At 50.8% G+C, this 22,886-nt stretch overlaps 1 protein-coding gene across 2 annotated transcripts; it reads right to left on the bottom strand.

Moving 5' to 3' along the window:
* Positions 1–4,676: 4,676 nt before the first annotated feature.
* Positions 4,677–21,939, bottom strand: Npas4 (neuronal PAS domain protein 4). Of its 2 annotated transcripts, XM_036174157.1 has the most exons (9): positions 20,307–21,939; positions 9,923–10,283; positions 9,017–9,168; positions 8,730–8,832; positions 8,353–8,626; positions 8,058–8,167; positions 7,583–7,718; positions 6,027–7,456; positions 4,677–5,421 (listed from the first exon to the last, which is right to left on the bottom strand). In XM_036174157.1, exons 1-9 carry the CDS (start codon positions 20,307–20,309, stop codon positions 5,393–5,395), a joined length of 2,598 nt encoding a protein of 865 aa, XP_036030050.1. In that variant the 5' UTR covers positions 20,310–21,939; the 3' UTR covers positions 4,677–5,392. The 2 variants fall into 2 exon arrangements, with proteins under 2 accessions (XP_036030050.1, XP_036030039.1); XM_036174146.1 differs by lacking the exon at positions 20,307–21,939 and having other exon boundaries at positions 9,923–13,268.
* Positions 21,940–22,886: the final 947 nt, after the last annotated feature.

The following is a 22,886-nucleotide window of genomic DNA, read 5'->3' on the forward strand; positions in this document are numbered from 1 at the left end:
GAAGAGAAGAATATTAATATATGGCCTAGAGATCATTCTTGTGATATTTTGGTGAAGAAAGTGACTACCTTTTACCCTTGGCCAAATAGTCTGCCTGAGGCTAAAGTGAAGAGTTTTGGATTAATTATGTTGGCAGAGTAAATTTCAAAACAGCCTAGTATAGACTCTGTCATGTGGTTATTAGTGATAATGCTAATGAATGTTTATAATGAAAAGGAACAAGCTGAGCAAGATAAATTACAAAATGTAAAATTTGAGGAGAAGAGGAGCACCATAATGGAGCTAAATTCTGTGTTTAAGGAGATAAACAGATTAAGAAATGGAATATAGGGAGTGGTGACCCCAGGGAAAGATCTCAGCCAGGGCTGGAGAGATGCCTCAGAGGTCCTGAGTTCAATTCCCAGCAACTACATGGTGGCTCACAACCATCTGTAATGAGATCTGGTGCCCTCTTCTGGCCTGCAGCCATATATGCAGGCAGAACACTGCATACACAATTAGTTAATTAATTAAAAAAGCTAAATTTCCAACTTGTGAAAAGGAAGTAAAGAAAAGCTTAGAGCTGGGTGTGGTGGTGCATGTCTTTAATCCCAGCACTCCAGAGACTTGTGGATCTCTGAATTTGAGGCCATCCTGGTCTCCAGAGCAAGTTCCAGAGCAGGAAAGCTTAGGCAGTGAGGAAACTTAGGCAGTGAGTGAAAACACAAAGTTGGTGAAGATGTAATAGAATGAGGGACCATTTTCCAGCCCCAGTAAACAGCAGAATGTGGCAGCTTTGGCCATGTGGTTCTGGAGTTAAGAAGAAAGGGGCTATGGAATTTGCCTCCAAGACTAAGGAAAGCCATTGAGACCAGGCAAGTATCAGGGATGTTCCTGAATGGAGGCCATTGCATGAAGTAGTGAAAGTGAAGCCTGGATTGCCTTGGAGATCCCAAGATGCTGGAGATGCCAGAATTATGGAATATCTGCTGAGAAGAGCTGCTAATAGGGAATGGAACCAGCCCAAGAGAGAGAAAAGTATGTTGCAGTCAACAAAGCTGAGGGAGTTGGAGATCTGAAGACTGACATCTTCATGGAGAAGTTCTGACATCCAACATGGAGATGCTGAGTTTGGAGTTTGTCCAGCTGGTTTTTGTCTTGCTTTGGTCCAATATTTCCTTCCCTGAATTTTGGAATGGTAATGTATATTCTGTGCAATTATATGTAGGAAGTATGTGATTTTTAAAAATATTTTATAGGGAATTATAGTTAAGAGATCGCAGAAGAGACTTTGAACTTTGGACTTTTAAGCATTGTTGAGACTTGTGATAGACTATGGGGACTTTAGAAGTTGGACTAAATGTATTTTGCAGTAGATAGTGTTACAAGCTTACGGAGGCCAGGCAGTGAAATGTGATAGTTTGAATGTAATTGGCCTCCATAAGCTCATAGGAAGTGGCATTATTAAGAGATGTGGCTTTATTGGAGTAGGTGTGGCCTTGTTGAAGGAAGTGTCACTGTGGAGATGGACTTTGAGGTCTTATATATGCTCGAGCACACCCAATGTCTCAGACCACTTCCTATTGCCTGCAAGTCAAGATGTAGGACTCTCAGCTACAACTCCAGCACCATACCTGCCTGCATGCCACCATGTTTCCTGTTATGATGATAATGGACTAGACCTCTGAAACTGTAAACTAGCCCAATTAAATGTTTTCCTTTATAAAAGTTGCTGTGGTCATGGTGTCTCTTCATAGCAATAGAAACTCTAACTAAGATACTTGGTGTGGGCTTTGTTTTGGGGTCTCTCTCTGCCTCTATCTTGCAGATCAGATGTAGGCTCTCAGCTACTTCTCCAGCATCATGCCTGCCTGCCTGCCTGCTGCCCCTCTTTGAGCCATGATAGTCACGGACTCACCCTCTGTAACTCTGAACTAGTCCTCAACTAAATACTTTGAGTTTCCTTGGTCATGATGTCTCCTCACAGCAAAGAACAGTAACTAAGACACCCTCTCTCATGCACTGTGTCCCCAAAACATCAGTTACTCTCAGATTCTGAAGTTCCCCACCACCCAGGGGGGGTTCAGTTTGTCTGTCTGTTCTAAGGTGATGATGCTCAGTCACAGGGCCTCACCAGCCAGGAATGGAGCAGCTACTTCTCTTGCCAGCAGGTGGCAACATTGCCTTTTCTAGTTTTATATTCCTCACCTCAGGACCAGGTGGTCTGGCTGAATCTCAGGGTGGGTGGTGGCTCAAGTCTGTAATCCTAGCTCCTGGAGGCTGAGGCAGGGAGATCTGCAGAAGTGCAAGGCCAACTTGGGCTACTACATAGTGGACTCCAGGTTGGCCTGGGCTGAAGAATGAGGAGCTGTCTCAAAAAAAAATAAAGAAGAAGAAAGAAGAAGAAGAAGAAGAAGAAGAAGAAGAAGAAGAAGAAGAAGAAGAAGGAAGAAGGAAGAAGGAAGAAGGAAGAAGGAAGAAGGAAGAAGGAAGAAGAAGAAGAAGAAGAAGAAGAAGAAGAAGAAGAAGAAGAAGAAGAAGAAGAAGGAACAGCGGCAGCAGCAGCCGGTGGTGGTGGTGGTGTTGGTAGTGGTGCACACCTTTAATTCTAGCAGAGGCAGAGAGGCAGACAAATCTCTGAGTTTGAGGCCTGCCTGGTCTACAGAGCAAGTTCCAGAACAGCCAGGACTACACAGAGAAACCTTGTCTCAAAAAACAAACAATCAAACGAGGGACAAGGGGCACTGGGAAGTGGGGCAAGATGTAAATACAGTAAGTATCTGTAATTTTATTTTAAAACAACAACCAAAAACAAAACAAGACAAGACAATTCAATGCTCAGGAGGCAAAGGTAGGTAGAGCTTTATGAGTTCAAGGCCAGTCTGGTCTATATAGCAAGTTCCAAGCTAGCAGGGGCCTGTTACAACAAACAAAAAACTCAAAGGCAAAATAAACAAGAAATACACAACAAACAAAATATACACTATTGTCACCTGCTGCCAAATATCAGGGAAGTGTTTCTTTTTTTTTCTCACAGAAGTTTCATTTCCTAAATTCACCCCTATTTCTTAAACTTTTAGTTATTAGTTGTAGTAGTATACATAGTGTGTATGTGTGTGTAATGTGTATGTAGTATGTGTTCAGTGTGTGTGTAGTGTATATGTACAGTGTGTGTGTATGTATGTGTATGTGTGTTGTGTGTGTATGTGTGTTTTGTGTGTGTGTATGTGTGCGTGTGTGTATGTGTATGTGTGTTGTGTGTGTATGTGTGCATGTGTGTATGCACACAGCCCTGAGTGTGTCCTGGAGTGCATTAGAAATCTGAGGAGTTTTCAGAGGTCAGTTGTCTCCTTCCATCAAGGATTAAGTGCAGATCATCAGCCTGGCACAAACACCTTTATCCATCTCGCCACCTCGATGGTCCTGTGCTGAGGAGGGAATGGAGCTAAGTCAGGGTCCTCTTGGGGATGACAGTGCAGCTTTTGGCTCTACCATACACCCCTCAAAGGAGGGAAAGGGTGTCAGGTCCCTGTGAACACCTTCCTTTCTGTAAGGGAGGGGCCTTCTGAAGGGCCTGACTCTGCAGCTGGACTTTGGAATGAGAGGAGGCTAGGCCTGTTTTCAGGGCCATGCTTCTGTGTTTCTGTGGAAAGATTGACCTGGACTTGTCATCCTTTCCTTGAAGAAGAGGCTAAGTCTCCAGTCACCACTGCCTTGTAGGTCAAAACAACCTGAGTCTTTTCTTTACTTCTTGAGTTGGAAGAGTCTTCTGTCCAGTCCTAAAGTGTCTCTTGGCTGCTTCTGTCACTGGCCCCACTTTACCCTTGACAAAGTGGAAGCTTTAGGCCACTCCAAAAACAAGTGGTCAGAGTACAATATGAATCCGGGTCTTTCTACCTCCTGACTTTATTTGTCTGCCACTAACTGCACCCTGTGCTATTGCGCCTTTGAGTTTGGAGTCAGACACCATAGTTTGAAATTTTCTCCTCCACTGACTTGTGACAACTCTGTTCTATGTTGCAGACTTGGGGAGGGGTCAAAGGAGAGGATTACTTGGGCCCCTGCTCCAACCAACATTGCCCTTCTTGGGGAGTCTGTGATGAGATGGCTTTTAGAGCCAAGAGAACAGCCAAGACTGGGTGTGTGTGTGGATGTTACTCACCTGCACCTCTCACTAACTGGGGGAACACCCATCATCTAGTTGTTTGTCAGTGAAATGGAGCTATATAGCAGTGATGTAGATATTTGCTAACTGAAAAGCCCTATGTGAGGATAACAGGTTACAGCTTCCAATGTAAAGGTCTAAGGCTTCACAAGGAAATCAGTATCCTGAAAGATTGGGCAGGAAAAGACCAGAAACTTTAAACCCATATCCAGGACCAACGCCAAGCTGGGTCCTCTTGTCTATCCCCAGGCCCTCTGGTCCCATTATACTGTGAACACTGTAAACCCAGGACAGAGTGAAGACTCCAGTGTCTTCAATGTAGTGTCTGCTTCAGACAAATGCTCAGTCTTTAGCACAGTGTGGGCCACACACTCAAGGTTCAGAGCAAATGGAGAAATGGACAAGTTCATGAAGAGATGTCAGGGCTTAGAGGAGAGTCAGCCCACGCCTCCCACCCCAGGGCTCCTGTCTGAGCTCCTCATGCTCTCTCCTCCCCACCCTTCCCTTTTCACAGTAGAGCAGGACACCAAAGTACCAAAAAGGCAAACTGGACTTTATTATAAAGTTGGCTACAAAGTCACCGCAGCACCACGAGGTGGCCACCTGGGCAAGCCCAGGCAGTCTGGCGGCCGGGTGAGTCCCGCACCAGGTACACGCACTCGTGCAAACACACGTGTGACGGCAGATCTGCCTTCCTCCATCGGAAAGGAATGTAGCGTCTCTTCGCGCCCCCCACCCCAGGCGCGGGGCGCAAAAGTCACAGGAAGGGCCGCCAGGGCGGCAGAGTCCGTCGGAATTGAAATCCCGTTACTGCTTTGTAGAGAATTCTACGTGGGTGTCAAGAGCCCCTCGGGGCACAGGCTAGCCCCAGGTGGGCCATGCCTTTCCCCCACCAAAACCCAGAGGTGGCTCGGCCCCTAGGAGTGGAGAACTGGCCCAGGCCCATGGGGCAGCGCGGTGGGGAAGTGAGACTCCCCCATTCTCCGCTTGAAATCCATTCAAGGAAGCTCACTACGAGTGAATACAGATTGAAATGGAAACTGGGATCGCTCGAAGTCCCTTGATTTTAAAAAGTTGCTCCCCTCCCTTACCCTCCCCCCCCCCCCCTAAATCCTTCAGGGCCTGGAGAATCAGATATATCCCCCTCTGGCCCCCAGAATCCCCCCAACAGTCCCGGGGGGGGTGGAGAGCGGCTCCACGTCTTGATGACAATATGCCATACTTGACGACGTTAAGTCACAGACTTATTCAAAACGTTGGTTCCCCTCCACTTCCATCTGTAGGAGAAAGAGAAGCGGGGGGTATCAGTTAAGCCTATTAGGGAAAAGCGTCCTTGGGCTCAGGCTGTGGTACAATGCTGATACATAACATGGGCTTCAAATGTGCTGGCCCACTGAGGAAATGATCCTGAGAGTCTGCAGACAGGGGCAATGTGGACATATGGAAGGGAACTGTAAACAGACAGCACTGGGCCACTGGGATGGAGCTACCAACTTCTACCAACTGTTGCTCTGCCTCCCCTTTAGGGGAAGCATCAACTTCCATCCATTTTTGTATGACTTAAGAAAAGTTTCTTAACTCTGGGGCCTTGATTATTTTCATCTATAAAAGGGGGTGGTGGCTGGTCTAGGTCCCTCACAAACTTTCAAGCTTTTGCCGTTGTCCATCACTTTATCCCATATCACCTCCCCTGCCCACCAGCTCTACTAATCTTTCACACGAAGTTTTACATTGTTCTTACCCTCACTACCTCCTCAGTGATAGATTATATTGTCCACTTAATAAATCTGAGGTTCAGAGAGTGGAACTGATTTACCTAATCTACCCAACATCTGATTGAAAGGAGAGGGACTGGAGCTCTTGGACATGAGGCTGGACTCACCTTCATGGAAGCTGTCTTGAACTTGGCTCTGGAGTTGATACAACTCATCAGCAAACCCTTCGTAGGGGAACGTTGAGACACCTGTCTCAAAGGCGGTTTCATAGGTGGCCAAGTCCTCCAGGAAGCTGTGATCTTCTGGGGACAGGTTGTTGCAAGGTGACAGGGCCCCTCCTGGGACCTCTGCCTCAGGATCCCCTGAACCCCATTCCCCATTGGGGTCTGGAGTAGAGAGATCCATGAAGATGTCTTCCACTGGCGTCTCTTCCAGGAATAAATGATCAGGGTCAACCAGGAAGTCCAGCTCCTGGCATTTCCAGGGCTTCAGATCCAGGCTAAGCACAGGGGGTCCAGCCCCTGACAGGGACAAGTTGGGGTTCAGGGGCTCCAGTCCTCCAAGTGGCTCCAGCCCCCCAGTGCCAGCCTCAGCTGAAAAGGGCCGGTCCATGCCTTGAGCCAATTGACTGATCTGCTGGATGAGACGATCTATCTCATTTTGCTCTTTCTCAGAGTACTGGAAAAAACTTTGCTTGACTGGAGAGGCCTCAGGTGTGAGCAGGCCTTCAGGCACCAGGGGAACATCCACAGAGAGGGGCCCCCGGAGCTGAGCTAGGGCCAGGAGTGTGCAGTCCCCATTACCAGGGCTGCTAGGACTTGGGGGCAACTTCTCATAGAGAAAACTGCATCCCTCCTGGGCGAAGTAAGTCTTGGTAGGATTGGGGCTCAGTTGCTCTGGGAAGGTTTGGCTGGGACTGTTTAGATGTGCTTGGAAGGCTGTGCTGGGAGGAGTCAGCTGCTCATGGGCAGGGCTACCCAGAGGTTCTGGGAATGTGGCAGTGCTGGGAAGCAGCTGGTCTGGGAAGGTAGAGGTGCATGGAGTCAATTGGTCTTCATAGCTTCTGGCTGAGGTTTCGGTCAACTGTCCTTGCAGTGAACTGGTCAGTGGGTCTGGGAAAGTTGCACTGCTGGGTGTCAATTGATCAGAGAATGTCATGGTGCTTGGAGTCAGCTGCTCTTGGAGAGAGCTGGATGGAGTGGGCAAGTGAGTCTGGAATGGTTCATGGAGGCTGAAGAGGAAGGCACAGCCTCCTGGCTGGTGGGGTGTGTAAGGTGGAGTACACACCAAATCCTTGCTCAGGTCTGCTTGGAGAGAAGGCTCAGGCCTAGAAGGGAATGGCAGGTAACTGAAGTCCAGCTCTTTGGGGGGTTGGGGAAGCTCTTCTGATGTTGAGATCACACCTAGTTCAGGTGCCCTGGGGAAGGTGGTGCTTCTGGGACGCCCCAGGGCTGGCATAAAGACTGGGTTAGGACACTGCTCCCGGGAGAAGACGTTCTCGGGGAATGAGGGCAGCATGGTTGGTGTTCCTAGGACGTAGGCTGCCCGGGTGTCTTCAGAGCTGAGCTGCTGTCGGAGGCTCCAGGCTTCCGAGTCACTGCAGAGGAGAGAAGCAGTGGCTTGTGAGGCGTTGCTGTCCTGTTAGCAGAGTCATTGTCCCATTCTCTCCACGCTGACCTCAGCTCCTCCTCCCCTCTCCACCACCCTGCATCTTACAGCTTACCTGATAGGATAGTTATTGGCAGTAATAGGGCCTTCTGGACCTTCTGAGTACAGCATGCAGTAAATCCATGCCCAGCCTCCATGCTTGGCTTGAAGTCTCACTACCATTTCTGCCTGAATATCTCCACTTTCAGCCACTGGGGAGAAAGAGAGATACAGGGTTAGCAAGCCCATCAGGTAACACCACCTACACAGCCACCTTTCTCACCTCTACACTGGACTGAGGGAGCGGTGAATTTTCTCTTCTGACTACCCTAACCTGGACCTCTAGGCTCCCCACCTTGACCTTATCACTCAGTGTTTCTTAGCTCTCTCCTATATTGCCTTGACTTCTCTCACCCCAAAGTTGACTATAGCCTCCAAAACTGCTGGACTCAGTGTCTCCTCAACATCAGTGTGGAGCAAGCCCATTCCTGGTCTATCTCCCATGCCTCTGCCAGCTTCCTGTGTTATCCACGGCCTCTCAGGACACTCACACAGGCGGTAGTGTTGAGAAGAAGCGTGGGCCAGGTCCTCAGGGTGTAGCAGTCCATACCATGATTTACAGAGCAGTTCGCTGCGCTCAAAGCCCAGGTAGATTAGAACACTGGGAAGGTGGAAAGGGTGAGGTCAGCTTTCTGTTTTCCTTACTTCACACATGCACTTCACTCCCTCCCAGGTTCTCTGCCCACTCAAGCCCCATCCTCCCTGTCCTGGATCTAAGGTCAAGAGTCTAAGGTGCCCTTCTTTCTGGCCTGCCTTCTTACTGGAGTTTGAATACTCTGGGCTTACCTTTCAGAGATGTCCAGGAGGGCTAGGTCCTTAGCATGCCGACTCTGGAACATGGCCAGGAAGAGTGAAGCAGGACCAGGGCCAGGGCCAGGGCCAGGGCCAGGGCGGGGTCTTGGCTCCAGTGGGGCACAGAAAGCTGTGAACACGGGGTTTCCTGCCCAGTAGGCCCCAGGTGGGTGAGCATGGAATCGACCTCGAATAAGCACCAGTTTGTTGCCTGCACTCTGGCGCCGGAGGGACTTGGAAGTGTTGAATCGGCAACGGAAAAGGCGATCTAGGTGAACAAAAAGAAAAACTGACTAAGAGGCACCAGAGGAGCCGTAGACGGTTGGAGCAGGGAAACAGAGGAGCACTCTGCAGAATGGGGAAGCTCTTACCAGCCTCCAGAGCAGAGGGCATGGTGAGCTGCTGGCGAACAGTCAGATGGTCAGCAGGGTCAATGATATCGTAGATACTGTCACCCTGGGCAACCAGGTCCACCTAGAAGAATGAAGGGAGAGGTGGTCATTAGTGAAGGCAGCAAGAGCCAACCTGTGACCAATAGCTTTGCTCAGGGCAGACCCCCCCACCCCACACACCTCCAGTAACTCAGTGTCTCAGCAGTAGAAAGCTCATTTACCCTTCCTATGCCACAACCTAAGATGCAAAGACTTTCAGTACTCACCATTGAGTGGCCCAGATGCTCGCTCACACTCTCAGACAAGTACAGCAACTTCCCCTCAGCTGTGAACACAAGCAGAAATCCAGGGAGTGCTGCCACGATGTCTTCAAGCTCTTGAGCTGAGAGAAGCCCCGTGGGGCCAGCCAGAGGAGCGCCTGCAGGGTGAGAAGATACAGTGAGTCGGGATAAGACTCGGGTACAAAACAAATGAGGAGAGCGTCATCTGAGTCTCAGAGCAGACACAGGGAATTCTCACAGACCTAGCTCTGAAAACACCTGTTGACCCTAGGCTTGTGGATTTTGGCCAGAAAACCTGTTGCTAGACCCATCTAGCCAAGGAGCCCTCAGACTTCCAAACCCTGCGGGAACCTCAGCAGCCCTGGGCTGTCAGCACTATGGACAGAGCTCTCCCGGAGGGGATTGGGGTTCAGCACCGCGGACAGCACTCTTTGCAAAAAGACGGCTGTTTTAAGCACCGCGGACAGCAGCACGTACGCGAGCTGGTTTCAGCACCTCGGACAGCGCCCATTGAGCGAGGAAAGACCCTCTAAGAATTTCCTAGCACAGGCAGCTCTTGCCCAGACTTTGCCTTTGCAGGCTTTCCCTGCAGCTTGCCAGGCTTCCTTCTGTCCACTCCCCGGATTCCTGGAATGCCTCTGAGGCAATGGGAACCTGGACCGTTCTGTTTTAGCTCTCCATCTCCCACAAATCTAGTGCTAGGACCATCGTTCAGGCTAGTCTAGACCGAACTCGGGAGAAAAAGTAGGAAGTCCGGAGTCCCTCAAGTCCCTTCTCTCCACAGTCTTCCAGCACGCTGTCCTAGACAAGCGGCAGTTTCAGCGCGTTCCCTCAGCTCCTCCATCCCTGGTCCCTGTCAGCTCTGGTCTCCGAAAGCCCAAGCTTGCTCACCTCCAGCAAAGAAGACACCCTTGCGAGTGTAGATGCAGGCAAGACTCATAATATGCAGGTAGGACAGCCGGACCTTGTCCGCTTCAGCCAACGGCAGCAGTTCCTTGAGGTTCCGGATCTCGGCGTTGATCTGGTCGCGGCGCGCCTTGGAGGCGCCCTTGGTGGATCGGTACATGACTGCCGGCTGTGGAGCTCCAGCTCCGGCTCCCGAGCACCTGCGATCCTGTTCCGATGCACCGGAGGCTTCCTCTTGCTTGCTTCCCAGTCTTTCGCTCAGGCTCTCGTTCGCTCCCGCTCCACTCCTGGGCTCCGCTCGGCAGCGCTGCCCCCCTCGCCTGCCTCGATCCGCCTTATATAGCTCCTGGCAGGCGTGGGGGGCTCGTTTTAGAGACGGAGGGGGGAGCGGGAGGCGGGAGGCTGGGCTAAAGCAAGCTGCAGCGGGAGCCACTGGCTGGGGAGGGGGGGCGCTCCTCCTCCCTCCCTGGCTCCCTACGTCATCTTGTGACGTCGAACAGGAGAGGGAGGGGGCGGGGGAAGGGGGGAGAAGGAGGCTGCGGAGGGGGCCGGCTGGCGAGAGCTGTGCAGAGCCAGGCGTGGAGTGCAGGGACCCAGGTTTCCCATTGCATTCCATCGAGAGGGGGGACAGTGCACGGGTTAGGGTGGGCTGAAGCCCTCGACCGGGGAGTTTGCCAGAGGTCTAGGACCGGCGGATACCAACACTGATTTTTTTCTAAGGAGGCAAAGGACAGGAAGGGGAAGGGACCTCTGCGAATTTGCCTCTATCTGCCGCGCAAAGATCAAAGTCACATGAGGAACTTTCCTTAGGTTTGGGGAACGGGGTAGGTCACAACCGGAGGTCCTTGCTGGGGTCTATTCAATCTGAAAATCCCTTAGCCACTTTCAAATAAATAATTCCTTCCTCCCCTCCAAGCCCTGGCCTGATGGTCTAAATCTCTAGGATGCAATGGTATTCCTGTGAGGAAGAGACCAGATGAATTCGGCCTTGATCATATATCCAGGGCAGCATAGGGACACCTTATGTTAACTAACTAACCTTATTAGTCACCTGTAGGGGAAACTGAGGCAAGGACCCAGGGCCTGGTGAGGATCTGGATCTACATTTGGGCCTCCCCGCACCCTCTCCCGCTTGCCAGCCCCCGGAGAGAGCTGTTCCCCCGCCCTCTTGCGAGCCCAGTCTCTCGGGCGGGCTGGGGGCGGGGGCGGGGCTGGGGGAATCCCAGCTCCATATTAGGACAGGAATCCTCCGGCGGCGGCGGCGGCGGCGGCGGCGGGCGGGGCCAAGCGGCCTCCGCACTGCTCCCGAGAGCTCCCCCACCGCTCCGGCGAGGAAGAGGGGGAGGCAGCTAAGAAGCCAGGGTCTGCTGAGTCTCCGTGACTGCTGCACCTACCTAAGACCCTTTAATTCTGCCAGGCTCCCCTTCCCATCTCCCTCCAATTCTTGCTCCATTTTTAGCGCCAAGCTCCTCGTTCTGCCTTTCCACTCTCCAGTGTGTGTGTGTGTGTGTGTGTGTGTGTGTGTGTGTGTGTGCGCATTTCCTTTTTTTTTTCTTCCTCTACTGAATGTTGGGAATTTGTGGACCCCTAAACCCCTGAATGTTGGGAATTTGTGGACCCCTAGACCCCTGAAAACTGCACCTTTGGTCTAATTAGCTATTTCTGTCCGGCTTACCTCCCTCCATAGGGTGGCCTTTGCGTCACCCCGCCCCTCTCTCTAGTCACTATATGACTGCTCTCTACAGAGGGAATGGGTGCCCTTTATTTTTATCAGCCTCACAAAAGGAGAAAGCGATGGTCTATTGAAACTTTTTGCCTGAAATTTCATTTAGAGTAGGAATGTGTAAAAACACTTTTAGGGCTGGAAAAAAAAAGAACATTTAAAAAGCTGGGGATAGGGACAGAAGTCACAGAGGTAAAAATGAACTTTGACACCAAAGAGAAAAGTTTGTGGTCAAGAAAACCCTCATTCCTCCTGGAAAGGGGTGTTTGCAAGAGAAGCAATGTGGAGTGAGGAGAAGGGGGTGTTGGGAGAGGGTGCATTCAGGAATGGGACTATGACTTAGTAGTAGAGCACACTTTTAGCATGCTCAAGGCTTGAGTTCAATCCCTAGAGATGCCAAAGGTGAGAGGTGGGTGGGTGGGGAGATGGGGGGGGAGAGAAGAGGTGCATGGTTGTAGAGACCCTTTCCTGGTGTTTTGTTCCATTTTGGTAGAGATAGAAAGCATCTACTTAAATCATCACGTGGCAAGTGGATTTGTTTGTTTCTTACAGCTGAGGATGGAACCAGGGCTTTGTGCACGCTGGACAAGCATTCTATCACTGAGGCTCATCCCTAGCCTGTCTTCCTTACAGACAGATGCTTTAAGCCTCGGCTAGCGGACATTCTTGGTATCTCCTCCATAATAAGTTGTCTCTGCTGGGTCCTGCTGGTCTCCCAAGCAGTTGGAGCAGCCCTGGGAAAACGCCGCATGGTGGCTACTGTCCGTGGTGCTGAATATTGCCTTGCCAATCAGATAGGCCATGGCCTGCCTGTTACATCAAAGCAGAGGTGGGCCTCGTGATGGACAAGGGTGACAGGATGCAGCTGCCATCCTCTTCCCTGAGAATATATATGGGCTATTTACGGGGGTGGGGGTCAGAACTTCTGTAGGAAATAGTTGAGCTAGGGAAGAGAATTAGGCTTAAGGGAAGACTCCTTGGCTTTTTCCACAGGAATGGACTAGGGATAAGGAACTTCGGAAGGGGAGAAGGGTCTAGAAAGGGACATGGGAGGGGGTAGAGGAGGGATCATCCTAGTTTGACTACTCTGATTCAAGTTGAGAAGCTCTGTGTGCCCCCAATGTCTCCTCTCCCCAGGCCAGCTCCCACTCTTCTTGCCTCCCACCTCCACGAAACTATTTTTAACTGTGCAGAACCAAAAATAGCCTGGCAGCAGCTTCAGGCCGTGGGAGAAGAGCTATTTATATCACCAGTGACGGTTCTGAAATAGCAGGCAGGAGGAGGGGGCGGCTGGCACGCTAGAGAGCTCCTGGCCGCTGCTAAAAATACTGTCAGTATGAGTCATCCTGGCCTGGCTGAGTCACCCCACTCTCTCCCCCCAAGCGGCAGGCAGCGGCAGCAGCAGAACAGAATTGGAAGCCTGAGATGGGGGAGGCATCACAGCCTTTTGTTATGGGAAAGTGGGCAAGGAGTGAGTTGAGAAAGGGGCTTTGGGGGTCTGTGTGTGTGTGTGTGTGTGTGTGTGTGTGTGTGTGTGTGTGTAGATGTGGGTGTACAAGAGATTCCCAGCAGCTCTGCCCTCCTGCTATAGGATGCTTGAGCAACTGAAGGGGAGGTGTGTGAGTATGTGTGTGTGCATGTGTGTGAATGTGTATGTGTGTGTGTGTGTGTGCGCGCGCGCGCGCACACGCGTGTGCATGTGTGTATACTTGGTTGAAGCTGTGTTGCATGTTCTGTGTCTGCATTCAAGCCTGTCTGTCTGAACACACTTGTCTATCTGCATCCATGTATTTGTTTGCATGTGTTTTGTAGCTGGGCTCTGCATCCTTGTGTGTCTACACATTTGCCAGTACCTGCATCTGTGGTTTTGATCTGTCTGTGTTTTTCTAAGTCTCTACCTTCCTGTGTTGCATGTGGTTTTGTATTTGGTGCTTACATATGTTTATTTTATAGCTCTCTGTGTGTCTGCATCCATATCTGAGCCTGCCTTGGGCCTTTCACATAGCATTAGATGGTTTGTATGGATCAAATGCTTCCCGAGACTCGGTGCTCTGTCCCTTGTCCACTCTGATACCATTTGCTGGTTTTTGCACCATCTGTCCTTTGCTCACCTCTCTCCACCAAGCATCTTTCTTTCTAACTCTTAGCCTCTAATCATTTGCAAAGGCCTCTCTGCTGCATGCAGTCTCTGCAGTGGAGAAAAACAACCTGACAGGAACACTCCCCTTTCTCTGGAACCATCCCGGATCTTCTCTGGCCTGCAGGAGTGAGTGGTTTTCCATCACTCCATATTTGGGGAGCTGAGAGAAGGGCTTTCTTTAGTTCTAAAAAAGATTGCTGGTGTGGGCATAGGCATGTGTAGCACGCACATACACACAGAGACACACACACAACTGAGAGAATGAGAGAGAAAAAAATATCAAGGTCCTTCTTTACTGAGCAGAGCTCGCATCTGTTGCCATGGAAACCCACCCACTCCTTCCCCGAAAAATCACCAAGAAGAGGTGATGGCATCGAGAAGGGATTGGCTGATTCCTTTCTTTATTTTTTCCGAAAAAGGCCTTTTTATAGCAAGAACAGGCCATGAAGATCCCTTGCTCCTGTCTTGCATAGCTTTATTGGGGCTCTAGAGGGACATCACCCCTCAACCCATATTAAAGAAGTGATGTATCTTTTTCAGAGATTTTCCAGGAGGAAGACCTCCTGAGGAGTTGGAAGGTGGGTGGAGGATTTGATTCTTCAGAATATCATGGAGACTCCTGGCTGCTTTTTCTCAAAAATTGGAACAAGGATATTGACAGAGGACTGTCAGTGTACATTGGTGTTTGCACAAATATGTCTATGAGGAAGGGAAGGAGAGAGGAAAGGAAAGAGAGGGCGAGGAAGGGGGAAGAGAGAGGATGAACCGCTTGCTAGGGCTTTAGAGATGAAAAGGTGCTGAAGGATGTGGCACTCAGAGGTCATCTGAGCAGACAGGACAAGATGACAGCCTCAACCTTACAACGCAATGAATGGGGCTGCAAGTTCCCACCTGACCACAGCTGTGGAGGCTTCATGGAGGTCCAGGAAAGCTGGGACCAGAGCTGGCTAGGAGAACACAGATGCTTACTGTTCCTGACTCTAGTGCCAGCCTGACACTCCAAGGCCTCCTGCAAAGCCTGGCCACCAGCCACTGCAGCCATGTTGCTCCCTCAAGTGAACTCTAGCACCCTGCCAAATGGCTGGATGATGGAGAGGAGGAGAGATTCCTTGTTTCCTCCTGTGCTTGACTTGCTCCAGAAACGGGGTCACTGAGGACTGTAGGTTGGAAAGACAGACCAAGAATCTGACTCTATTGAAAGATACATCTCCATCCTAGAAGGCTACTATCACCCTTAGCGAGCAAGAATGTGGCCTGGGTGGTAGACTTAGCACCATTGAAAGTGATGGAATAAGGGGACGGAGGGGCTTGCTTGATCTCTTAGACACTTTTTTTTTTTCCATTTATTTATTTATCATGGTGGGGACACACATGTGTTATGGTGTGCATGTGAGGTCAGAGGATAACTTGCAGGAGTCAGTTCTTACACTCCATCACAGGGTCCTTGGGCAGGGATCAAATCCAAGTCATCAGGCTTGCCAGCAATGCCTTAACCTTCCTAGCCATTCTATGAGCCCCTCTTAGACATTTTCTCAGGACCAATATGATTGGTATTCTTATGTTCATTATGTAGTTGGTGAAGTTACGATCAGAAATGGTCAACAGCTTAGTCATTCAGCAAGGTGCAGGCGATGCTTTGCTTTAAGCCTGACTCCTCCCAGAAACTTGTTCTCTTACCACATCGAACAACAGTGGGACCCTATATGCTATGACCCCAAATAAAATCTGGTCCACTGCTTCTTTTTACAAATGAAGTTTTACTGGGACAGATTCAAACCCATTAGTTTCCTCATGGATGGTGACCGTCTTCACACAGCCATAGAGTTAGGTAAATGCAGAAGGGACCAGGGACCACCAAGCTAAAATGCCCTTACTAATGTCTAGCCCTCTTTGTAACCATGAATGTAGTCTCACCCAAGCAGAAGTGATTCTTCATACACTGTTCCCATGACAGCATGAACTCCAACTGGCAATGAAGAGTCAGGTTAGCCCATTCCACCTCTAGTCTCATTGGGACTGCATTTTGGAAAGATGAGTTGTCCCACATTGGAAGTAAAGTTATTACAAGAAGACAAATTTTTCTTATAGGGAAAAATGAGCACATTATGAGATACCAGGCCTCCTGATGTCTCTAATTTGACTGAATGGAAGAATATACACCTTCCCAGAGAGGGTGGACAACTTGCTCAGGGTCACACAGCCAGAACGAGATGAACTCAGAATTAAAATCCATGTTTCTTGGCTTCCACACTGTTTTCTTTTTCAAATCTAGATTTTCTTATTATGTCGTTCTTTTGATTGGTGGACTTGCAGCCCCAGTAGGGGGTTTTCCAGTAGGTTCTCTGGCAGTCCTCAACCCTGTGTTTATGGTGCAATACTTATGCAATGGAAAGCTAGGCCTCGGGTAGTGCCGGCTTGTGCAGCATCGAGCTGGTCTCAGCTGCTCCTCCATGGGCTGTTTTCCTTCTCCAACCTTCCCATTGTGAGATCACTCCCTCAATCCCACTTGCTCATGGAAGCACTCAGAACGTTTTATCTAGTTATGGTTATGAAATCAGCAAATCTCATGTGAAGAGGGTACACGCTGGCACCCACGTGTGGAAACGGTCAGAGCCAGGGCAGAGGGCTGGGCAGGGGTGAGGGACATGGAGGGACGGAGTGGGTAGGAGGAGAGACTAGAGCCTGGATGGGGAAAATGAAGATATCTGGGCAAGGCTTGAGGACAGGGCTGATAGAGGGGCTGCTCCAAGGAGGAGAGAAAAATTAATTCACAGGACACACTTTAAAAATTCAGACCAGGGACCCCATTGCCTGAGTGGCATGAAGATAGAAGTGGGGGCATGACCCCTGACCTCTAGATCTGCGGGCCTGGAGGAGGAGGCACCCTCACACATTCATGCCCGTGATCTTCCTGGGCAGGTGAACTCTTCCTTGCCCCAATGATCTTCTAGTGGGGACTAGCATACCCCTTCTGCCCTCACAGTCCCGCCTGGGCCTCTCCCTTATTGCACTTTTAAAAAATTTGAGACAGGATCTCAGGGATCCTAGCCTAACCTCAAATTCATTACATAGCAGAGCACAACCTTGAATTTCCTGTCCTCCTGCCTCTACCTCCCCAGTGCCGGAGTTACAGGCGTGCCCCTGTCTTGTGGCTGCATTTGCCAGTCATAATTATCATGCTTGTTCCTTGTCTATACCCCACCCCCTGCCACCATGTTGCCAGCATCCACCACAGGACTGGGCAGGAATCAGGGACTAAGTGGGTGGACGTGATGCTCACTACGTACACCTGAAGGATGAATCGGGGCCAGCCTCTGTGGTGGATGCTGGCAGTGGGGCAGACATAAGCCTGGCTTTAACATTGTGGAGCCTCCACACTGGGGAGAAGACAATGCCAGCAAGCAGTCTGAATGAGAGACTGTCATGAAAGAAGCATCCAGGGTACTGGGAGATGAAACGTAAGGGAAGACCAAGCCCAGGTTGCTGGCAGTGGGCTCCCTAGGGAAGTGTGTTTGAGCTGTGTTGCTGGGAGTCAAGTGGCCAACTGACTTGGCTGTGCTGAGTGGGTGGGGTAGGGTGGAATGAACTGGAGCATGGTCCTAAGGCTTTATAAGGTGTGGTGGGTCCTGGTGGTAGAATCTAACAGGTGCATTAATTAGGTGGACACAAGGCAGCACTGTGTCCCTTTAACAGATGCCCACCCCGCTTAACCAGCGGATTTGGCTGTAGGAGCTGTGCTGAGAAGGGCCTGAGATGAGGTCTCCAAAGCTCAGGCTTTAACCACCAGGGCTGTCAGGAAGTGTGAGGAGCAACCCCGACCTCCTCCCAGGCTGTGCTCTGGTGACCTTTCCCCTCCCCTGCCTGCATCCGGCCCCTCTTCTAGCCACAGGCAGCCTCTGCCATCCTCTTCCCTACAGCCCTGAGCACGCACAGCCCCTTGCCTCTCCCTGCACCTGGTTATCATTTTCCTCAATATCTTGGCTCAAATGTCACTCCAGAAAGTCTTCCGTATCAGGTCAAATCTCCAGCTACAGCTTCCCTGGTATCCTGGCTTCTCTCACCAGCTGTGACAGTGGCAGTTCTGGACTTGGTTCTGCTGAGGAGTTGGTCACTGTTTTCCCTGGCCCTGACTGGAGCCTCCTGGGTTGGAATGGTCTGCTTTGTCTACTGTCAGCTTGGAGCAAAGTACTCCCTGTATATTTTATATTTGATATATATGTGTGTGTGTGTGTGTGTGTGTGTGTGTGTGTGTGTGTGTGTAATTTATACATATAAAAGATGGAAAGAATGGAGATATTGTTCTTGGAGAAGAGAAGGCTGAAGGAGGTGGTTTGTCATATTCAGAATGAAAGGACCATCAAGAAGGGATTGAGGGGCCAGCACATTGGCTCATCAGGTAACGGCACTTGCTGCCAATCTTGACAACCTGCATTCGATCCCCAGGACTGACATGGTGGTAAGAAAAAACTGACTCCCACAAGTTGTCCTCTGACTCCACACAGACCATGGTGCATGCTTACCCACATACATGCACACAACGTAAACAAAAATGTGACTAAAACAATAAAAAGAGGAATTCGAATATACAGAATCTTCACATACAGCTGGAAGACAATCAGGGCAGGGGAGGCAAGAGGGTGGGGCCTGGAGGGAGGGTGGGACTGAGTCTTGCCTCCATTACAGACTGTGGCAATGGTCAGTTAAGGGTCTTACCATTTCATGCCTTAGTATTAAACTGAGATGTGAGGATAATAAAACTTGTGTTAAGGTCTTGATGCAAGACTTAGGTGAGACAGAGCCAGGAGGATCTCTGAGTTCAAGGCCAGCCTGGTCTACACAGTGAGTTCCAGGACAGTCAAAGCTACACAGAGAAACCCTGTCTCAAAACAAAACAAAACAAAACAAACAAAAAAGAGCTAGGTGAACTGATTTGTCAAGCACTCAGAACAAGGCCACAGGCATGGAAGGAACAGAGTAAGTGTTGGATATGGAATGGGAGTGGCCATTCATTATCTTAAGGAAAATATAATTTTGAATAAGACCATAGAGACGCAGCTTGGTTGGGTTCATGGCCCTGTGTGTTTCCTGCATCCTTGGTCTATGAGTACCAGGTGGAGGCAGCCACAGTCAAGGATGAAACATCTCCAAAGAGAGGGATAAAGATATCAGTGGAGTCCTGGGGAAACTGAGGGATACACACCAAGTGACCTTGAGAATTTGGATTCAGACCCCTTCCTATGTATCAGTGGGCATCCTCACATCCCTCAAGGGCAGAAAGGAGCATCCAGGACAGTACCAATGTATTCTCTTCAGGAGTCAACAATTGAAATCCTTGGCCATCTTTCTAGAGGCCAACCTGACCATGTTCTTACCCATCTTAAATCCCAGCTCCTGTTTCCCATACCTCAAAGCTCCCTGTGACTGCCCCCTCCTTGCTCTCTCTTCTACTCAGGTTTGCAGGCTACTGCAGACCCAGATTTATGCTTGTCTCTAATGTCACCTGAGTGTCCCCAGTGACATGGAGTTTGCAGGTGCAGCAAATACCCATGCCTTATGTATCTGGTGTGGGGATCGGCTCATTAGAACCCCCAGAGCAGACGCGATGTGTAGGCTGATCACTCCCAATGGCCCTGGGCACACAGAGGAGGCATTTTCAGAGAGCAGCCCAAGAGAGGCCAGGAAAGACAGAGGGATTTAAAACTCAGCGATGATCACTAGAACTGGGCCAGAGGCAGAAAGAAAACCCTAGAAGCAACCAAGAAGAGACTCCAAGAGCAGAGGGCTGGGGACATCCCCACCCCTGCAAATGTTGCAACCACGGTTGTCTGCACCATAGCAAGCAGCAGAGAAGCAGCCTGTAGTTCTGGCCTGTTGCTGGAGAAGCTTCTGGAACTAGGATGAGCTCTGTGTGGGTGAGGAGGGGACACCAGGAAGCTGCGGAGGAAAGGACCATCTGGCGAAGGGGAAAGCTCCTGAATGGCCCAGCCCTGGCTGAGGATGCCTCTGCCAAGGATTCAGAGATCTGAGATGAAGAGGAAGTGAGCTTAGCCTCGGTGCCAGCAGATTGTGTTTAAGGCAGAGGAAGAGTCCCAGGCAGGAGGATCAGGAGACATGGATTCTAGCCCTAACTGCCACCATCCCACTGGGGTACCATGCAAGCCTCTCTCCTCCCTGAGCCTCCCTGCCGGCTTCCTGAGTGTCTCTGTATCTAGGTCCCACCTGGCCCAGCACCTCTCAGGCTCTGGAATCTGAATATTGCAAAGCTGAAACCCAGTTTTGGGGGGGGGGGATGAGCTCATGTGCCCAATGCTAGGGTCTGAGAGAGCCTGAAGTCTTCAGGAGACCATGTGTTCTCAGCTCTGGGATCCCTGAACACCAAGCCTTTATTGGACTTGGGGAAATAAATACTTCCTAAGGCTGTAGCTCAGTGGAAAGCAAGTGTTTCACTGGCTTTTCCCTCAGTAGATCCAACCACAGGTCTGTACCTACTTCATCAGGGGACTCACCATTGGAGTAGTCTGATGGGATCCAAAATGCACAAAACAGACCCCTGCTTATCCTGAGAGTGGTCTGCACAGCCTGCACCGGAAGTAACTACCGTCTGCTGCTTCCTTAACTTCAGTCTTGTAGAAGGAAGAAAATCCTCTCAGCATGGTCCCTCGGGCAGCCATGGATGGACCCCACAGTCTAGCCCAAACACCCACCTTCAGAGAATCTCAGAGGCCCAGTTGAAGAGGGAACTCCTTGGAGGTCATCTCTCTGGGTGACTGCAGAATGAAATAATGCAAAGGACCACGGCCACAGTTGGAGATGGTAGATCCTGAAACATGTCTTTGGCTCACACAGTGCAGTGACCTTGTGTGTCATTCAAAGGCTGGCCTTTGGGGTGAGGAGGCAGTGTTCTGGGTCCTAATCTCAGCAACAAATATACTGTCTTGCCTCGTGACCTTGGCAAATGACGTCTTTCTGAAGACTGCCTCAGTTTCCCCCTTTGTGCACTGAAGGCTTGGCCCTGGCAATGGGTGCCCCTTGGAAGCACCATTCAAGGCTCCAGGGATAGGTGCTATACACAAAACCACGAATGCTGATCTAGATCAGATCCACTCTGGCTCCCCAACCCTGGTCCAGAATGGAGACCTGTCTGGAAATTGTACATCTCCTCAAGAATGGCCAAGTACATCAAGCTGTCCTCTATCAGGTGTCATCAGGACTGGGCAGAGGGTCCAAGGGGCTGGGTCCACATGGCTCTGGGGAGTCCTGCCAGTGTCCAGCAGGCCACATTTCCATCCAGAAGCCAAGTGGCACTTGCAGGCAGTCTAGGAGAGGGTTGACTCCAGAATATTCCAGAGAGCTGGTGGGCTGCAAGAAGCCTTCAATGGAAGCAGACATTTATAAGTAGCAACCTGGTCGTGGAGTCCATGGGATCCAGAAGTTTGTCCAGAAAGGCCATTGGTCCAGAAAACCCACCTAAGATCTGGATGTTGCTGGGAAGAAAAGACAGCTGGTTTGGAGGCGGAGCTGCCTAGCCCTTGGCTGGGTGCAGGGCAAGGGAGAAAGAGGAACACAATGTATCGGTAGCCTTCAGCGTTAAGCAACAGGGGGATCTCTCGGGGCCAGGAAGCCAGGCTCCCTGGTCTCGGGCCTATGTTCTCGAGAAACTAGCCATGTGACTCTAGCCAATCACTTCTCTGTGCCTCAGTTTCCCTTTCAGTTTAATGAGAGGGCTGAGTTTTTCTGGGATCCCAATCTACTTCAGACTGAGCCCCAGGAATAAATCAGGGGCTGAAAGGAGGCCCGAGGGCCGTGAGGTCCTCACCTGGCGTTGTCCCTCTTGTGGCCTTGTCCGTAGGATCTCCAAGCACGGATAGGCCTGGCATCTTGTTTCCTTCCAAGGTTTCTATAAGACAGTCTCCCCTCTTGGGGGCGGGGGACGAGGGGTTAAGGGCAAGACCTCCTCTCTCCAAGGTTGAAATGTCCCCACAAAGGTGGAGGGCGTTAGGATGGGGATGGGGTGGGGCGATGGCTCCGGGGGGCTTCCAAGGCCGGCCGGGACTCGGCCGCTCAGGGGCGGGGGCAGCTCCTGAGCTCTGGCGAAGCCGCCACTCTGCCAGTTGCCTTAAAAAGGCGCCAGCGCGCGCGCATCAGCAGAAGGGCTGCGGCTCTCTTCCAAAATAGGCAAGAACTGGGAGGCCGCGAGAGAGGAGCCGCGAGGAGTGCAGACGTCACGCAGGGCCTCCCTCCTCCCGGCCACCCCCCTCCGTCTGCATCACGTTGCCATGGCAACGGAGTGCCGCGGCAGCAGATGAATGAGCTTCAGCAAGCAGAGCCGCCCACAGAGGCGCACGCTCCCTCGGCGTCTCGGGTAACAGGGCTGCAGCTACCCGAAGGGCCGCAGACACCGCCAGAAGGAAAGCGTGCCAGGACCCACTCGTACCCCACTGATCTTACTGTGTCCCAGAGGCCCAGGGGCTATTGGGTCTAAGCACCTCTGACCCTGTGGCTCAGGGCTCCTCTGTTCCCAGGGCTCCTTGTCCCTCATTCAATTATTCTCAGATCCCCGAACTCTGCGGAAAGCCTGACAGCCTGTGCCTTAGCGCCACTGCGTGGCTGTTCATGACGCTGAGGCAATGGTTCGTGGCTGGCGTTCCCTCCGTCTATGTCGCCCTCTGGCGTTTGCGCGCGAGAAAACCTAGGCGTACTGAAGCTATGAGAGCAATCATAGGCAACATCAGAGAATAAGCTGGTAAACGCCTTTCCGTACTGCTTCATTTCATTCTCAAATCATCTCTCTCACGTAGATCACCACTGCTGTTACCATTTTAGAGGGCACCAAAATAGAGCCTGAGAGACCGGGCAACTTTGCCCAAGAATTTACAGCATCAAGGGACGGTGGTGTCTCCAGAACTCATTACAGCATAAAAAAGTGCCTGTGACCCTCGTACTTTGACATGTACGGTCTCTTGACCAGCCTCACATTATCCTGGGATAAGCAAGATGAGACTCTTTAAAATAATTTCCATTTCACAGATAAGATTGACTTGGGGGTGTGTGTGAAATGGCTAGCTGGAGAGGGCGGGGCTCCCGTC

Source organism: Onychomys torridus, chromosome 1, assembly GCF_903995425.1.
Source record: "Onychomys torridus chromosome 1, mOncTor1.1, whole genome shotgun sequence".
NCBI lineage: Eukaryota > Metazoa > Chordata > Mammalia > Rodentia > Cricetidae > Onychomys > Onychomys torridus.

Excerpts from the sequence above, each read along its gene's own strand:
- Npas4 (XM_036174146.1), bottom strand. The coding sequence starts at position 10,553 with ATGGAATGCAATGGGAAACCTGGGTCCCTGCACTCCACGCCTGGCTCT. Across the intron at positions 7,719-8,057 it reads TTCTCAACACTACCGCCTGT|TGGCTGAAAGTGGAGATATT; the intron begins GTGAGTGTCCTG and ends CTTTCTCCCCAG. Across the intron at positions 5,422-6,026 it reads TCAAGACAGCTTCCATGAAG|ATGGAAGTGGAGGGGAACCA; the intron begins GTGAGTCCAGCC and ends TTTCTCCTACAG.